This window comes from Sminthopsis crassicaudata, chromosome 1, assembly GCF_048593235.1.
Source record: "Sminthopsis crassicaudata isolate SCR6 chromosome 1, ASM4859323v1, whole genome shotgun sequence".
Classification (NCBI taxonomy): domain Eukaryota; kingdom Metazoa; phylum Chordata; class Mammalia; order Dasyuromorphia; family Dasyuridae; genus Sminthopsis; species Sminthopsis crassicaudata.
The window spans coordinates 28,704,652-28,709,651 of NC_133617.1; the positions used below are offsets into that span (position 1 = coordinate 28,704,652).

At 37.2% G+C, this 5,000-nt stretch overlaps 1 protein-coding gene across 1 annotated transcript in view; it reads right to left on the minus strand.

The window, feature by feature from the left end:
• Nucleotides 1-994: 994 nt before the first annotated feature.
• The window catches only part of OAS2 (2'-5'-oligoadenylate synthetase 2), a gene marked incomplete at its 3' end in the record, with an annotated part of 33,524 nt that continues 29,518 nt past the window's right edge, over nucleotides 995-5,000 (minus strand). Inside the window, 2 exon segments of the mRNA XM_074297217.1 lie at nucleotides 995-1,148; nucleotides 2,378-2,616. Coding sequence (XP_074153318.1) covers nucleotides 995-1,148; nucleotides 2,378-2,616 — 393 coding nt within the window.

Genomic DNA, 5,000 nt, shown 5'->3' on the forward strand with positions numbered 1-5,000 from the left:
AAGAAAGAAGAAAGAAAGAAAGAAAGAAAGAAAGAAAGAAAGAAAGAAAGAAAGAAAGAAAGAAGGAAGGAAGGAAGGAAGCCAAGGAAGGAAGGAAGGAAAGAAAGGAAGGAAGGAAGGAAGGAAGGAAGGAAGGAAGGAAGGAAGGAAGGAAGGAAGGAAGGAAGGAAGGAAGGAAGGAAGGAAGGAAGCCAAGGAAGGAAGGAAGAAAGAAAGGAAGGAAGGAAGGAAGGAAGGAAGGAAGGAAGGAAAGAAGGAAGGAAAGAAGGAAGGAAAGAAGCCAAGGAGGTCAATAGATAGAGATAAGGAGAGAAAGTGTTCCAGGCTTGGGGGGGCAGCCAAATGCAATACTGGAGGAGCAAGTTATTTTACTTCTTGGCCTCTATTTTTCTATCTATAAAAATGAAAATAACAATTATACCTTCAGTCCTTGCCTGCCTGAATCGTGTGGTTGGGTATATAAGGAGTATCACAAACCTGACAGTATTACATGGTATTACTAGGGCACTTTCCCAGGAAGGCAAAAGTTCTCACCTATAAGGGTTAAAAAGCCTCTGGAAGCAAGGAAGGCAGTTCAAGGCATGTGGGAGGACCTGAGGGATGAGAGGTTCTGAGGTGCAGGCGAGTCCTACGTGGAGGTGGGGCACAGCCCCGTGAGGCGGTGTCTGACTCCAGGTACCACTCCTCCTTCCTTAGTGCTTTCAAGGCCTAGAAGGCCTCCCTCCTTCTTCTCGGGCCAATCCCATTATGCCAAGTTCCTAGAGGACCCCTCCTTTTCCCCCCATATCATCAGTGGGGTATTAATATATGCTATATCAAAATAAAACTCTCTTTCGCTTCACCCCTACCTCTTGGTGGTCTGTCTCTGTGGGATCCGGGTTGGTGCCCGAAGACGGGTAAGTGTGGCCTAGCCGTGCCATCGACGGACGGGCATTAAGAGTAGCTCTAAGGGGAGCTACCAGGTTAGAGTAGTCCATAGGGGTGTAACACTCACCGGTACTTGCCAGGATTTTACAGGATTAAAGTCCCCTCTCTTGAAGCAGAGAGAAGATAACCACATTTCAGCTTCATGGGCCAAGAGGTGCCAGCACCAGCGATCTCCTCCACCAACATCTCCAGTGGGGTCGGCTGGATCCAGGATCACAGGCCTAAACAGCCAATAAATTAATCAATCAGCAATTGTTTGTGAAGTATCTACTATGTAACTGAAAGGCTATAATCACATGGAAAAAGAGGTTAGTTTTATCTGCCTAGGTCATGAAAGGGAAAAATATAGAGTAAGGCTAGAAATATAGGCTCAATTTAGATCACAAAAGACTTTTTAAATGCCATGCAAAGAAGTTTGTATTTAATCCTAAAGTTAATGATAATTTATGGAGTAGAGAAATGACATGGTGAGACTATGGCTTTAGAAAAGTTTAGTGAGTTGGATTGTAACACCATCCAATCTGGAGTTAAGAAAATCACTCCAGCAGCAGCATAGAGGATGGACTCACTGTCAGGGAAACCAATTTGGAGGCTCTTGAAATAAACCAGGTGAAAGCCAATGAGGTGGTGGCTATGTGAGGAGAGAAGAGGGACATGAGAGATGCTATAGAGAGAGAAACTGCAAGATTTGGCAACAGATTGGATGTATTTGAGAGGAATTCATGATAATGCTGAGATTATGACCCTGGTAGACAGGAAGGACAGCAACACCTTAAACAGAAATAGAGAAGTTGAAAGGGTTTGAAGGTAAGAAGAATTACATATTTCTAAAAATAATATTAGTAAAATAAAAGTTAATGAAAATTAATAAATACAAATAAAATTTAGAGGAATCTAAGTAAACTCAATATATTAATGCTCAGAATGTGGGAGTGGGAAATCAGTGGCCTTTTTCTAACTCTTCCATTCCTTTTTTATCTCTAATTCCCATCTTATTCTACTCTATTTCCTTTTACTCAGATGGAAAGAAAGGTAGAACTATGAACAAAAGAGGTAAATCTGAATAATTTTATAGGTCTATGAAAATGCTGGTTCTTAGAAGATAGATCTTCAGCTTCCTCCTTGTGGCCTGAGGTCCCTTAGGTCTCCTCTGAATCTAAAATTGGTGTTATTTCTGGCCCAGAGAGATGAATAGAGAATACCAGGTCCCCCTTATCTGTCTAATTCCCTTGCTCACCACTATGCTGATTTTATTCTGTATAATCCATACTGAATATTCCTGGATCCTGCCTTTCTGAGGTTGTATTGGCTTCTCCTTATCTGGATTATTCCTATTTTTTTTAATTCCAACATCACATGGCTGTCATCACCTCAAAGGGCTTGGGAGTCTGAGTTATTGACGTTGGGTTTAGGGATCAGGGAAGAAAAATGGGTTTCTTTGTAATGGTACCTGGAATTGCTGAGTTGAGACAATAGGAAATCCCTGATGATTTCATTTTGAAAATCGTAGTTGACTGTCCAATAGATACAGAGCTCTTTGTACTGCATAATTAATTTCAGAACTGTCAGGAAGCCTTCAGCTGTGTCAAAATCATGCATCCCACTACCTTGCTCCCAGGCATAGACTGTCAGAAGTTCCACAGCATACTTTGGAGGGAGAGACCCTTTCTTTTTCAATTTCCTGTGACACTGGGGGCCAAGAAAGAAAATAGAAACAATAAAAAAGAAATAACAAAACTCACTCAATTCTGTCATTGCTATATAACAGCTCGAGCCATGGCTGGCAGAATTAGGGTACAGAAGGCTAACCCATATATTAAAATATAAGATCCAGCTTTGAGGGATGGTTGTCTTTTCTTCTGCTTGAGAATTGTTATTTCCAGATATTCAGCTGCTAACAGGAAGTACAGATGTGTTCCTCTGTACAACCTGGGGTAAGATAAGCAAAGAAATAGATATTTGGTCTCTCACGTAGGATCGAGAGAAGATCTCTAGGGAAAAGGTGGTGCTATGTTGGATGTTCTTTCTTTTAAAAAAATTAACAGTATTTCATTTTCCCCCCATTTATATGTAGAGACAATTTTCAACATTCAGTTTTTAAAAGATTTTGAATTCCAATTTTTTTCCTTCCCTTCTTTCCCTCCCCAATGCCTAAACAGCAAGCAATCTGATTTAGATTATACAAGTATAATCTATACTTGTATATATAAGATTTAGGTTATACAAATATAATCATGTAAAACATGCTTCCACATTAATCATGTTGTGAAAGAATAAATAAGACAAAAGGAAAAACCAAGAAAAGAAAAGAAAAAAGTAACAACAGCATGCTTTGATTTCCATTCAGACTCCATCAGTTCTGTCTTTGGATGTGGATGGTGTTTTTCATCATGAATCTCTTGGGATTGTTTGCACCATTGTATTGCTAAGAAGAGCTAAGTCAATCATACCTGATGATCACTTAGTGTTACTGTGTACAATGTTTTCTTGCGACTGCTCACTTCATTCATTTATTTAAGTCTTTCTAGGTTTTTCTGATTTTACCCACTCATCATAATATTCCATTGCATTCATATACCACACCTTGTTGAGCTTTTTCCCAGTAAATGGGCATCTGGATGTTCTAACAAAAACATTTGAGAACCAGCTGGATGCAATGCCAATCTCTAGGAGGAAACTAACAGTAAAATGGGCTAACTTCTATATTTCTCCCAAACCTTCTTCTGCACATAAACTATATATATATATATATATATATATATATATATATATATATATATATATATATATATATATATATATATATATATATATTGCTATCAATCTATTTGTAGCTGAATTTATACAGAGAGTGCTAGAATTCTCTCCCTTCTTATCTTGGCCTTTTATAATCTCTGGCTTCCTTTAAGATTCAGCTCAAATGCCAGTTTTATTTTTTATTAAAGTTTTTTTTATTTTCAAAATATATGCATAACCATATTAATAATCAAATTAATAAAAACCATATGATCATCTCAATAGATGCAGAAAAAGCATTTGATAAAATTCAACATCCATTCCTATTAAAAACGCTTGAGAGTATAGAAATAAATGGACTATTCCTTAAAATAATAATAAGCATATATTTAAAACCGTCAGTAAACATCATATGTAATGGTGATAAACTAGAACCTTTCCCTGTAAGATCAGGAGTGAAACAAGGTTGCCCACTATCATCATTACTATTCAGTATAGTACTAGAAACGCTAGCCTCAGCAATAAGAGCCAAGAAAGAGATTCAAGGAATTACAGTAGGAAATGAGGAAATCAAACTATCACTCTTTGCAGATGACATGATGGTATACTTAGAGAACCCCAAAGACTCTGCTAAAAAGCTATTAGAAATAATTCAGAATTTTAGCAAAGTTGCAGGATACAAAATAAATCCACATAAATCCTCAGCATTTTTATACATTACCAACACAATCCAACAGCAAGAGATACAAAGAGAAATTCCATTCAAAATAACAGTCGATAGTATAAAATATTTGTGAATATATCTACCAAAGGAAAGTCAGGAATTATATGAGCAAAATTACGAAACACTTGCCACAAAAATAAAGTCAGATTTAAATAATTGGAAAGACATTCAGTACTCTTGGATAGGCTGAGCAAATATAATTAAGATGACAATACTCCCTAAACTAATCTATTTATTTAGTGCTATACCAATCAGACTCTCAAGAAACTATTTTAATGACCTGGAAAAAATAACAACAGAATTCATATGGAAGAACAAAAGGTCGAGAATTTCAAGAGAAATAATGAAAAAAAATTAAATGAAGGTGGTCTAGCTGTACCTGATCTAGAACTGTATTATAAAGCAACAGTCACCAAAACCATTTGGTATTGGCTAAGAAATAGACTAGTTGATCAGTGGCATAGGTTAGGTTCACAGGGCAAGATAGTGAATAAATATAACAATCTAGTGTTTGATAAACCCAAAGATCCCAAATCTTGGGATAAGAATTCATTATTTGACAAAAACTGCTGGGAAAACTGGAAATTAGTATGGCAGAAACTAGGCATGGACC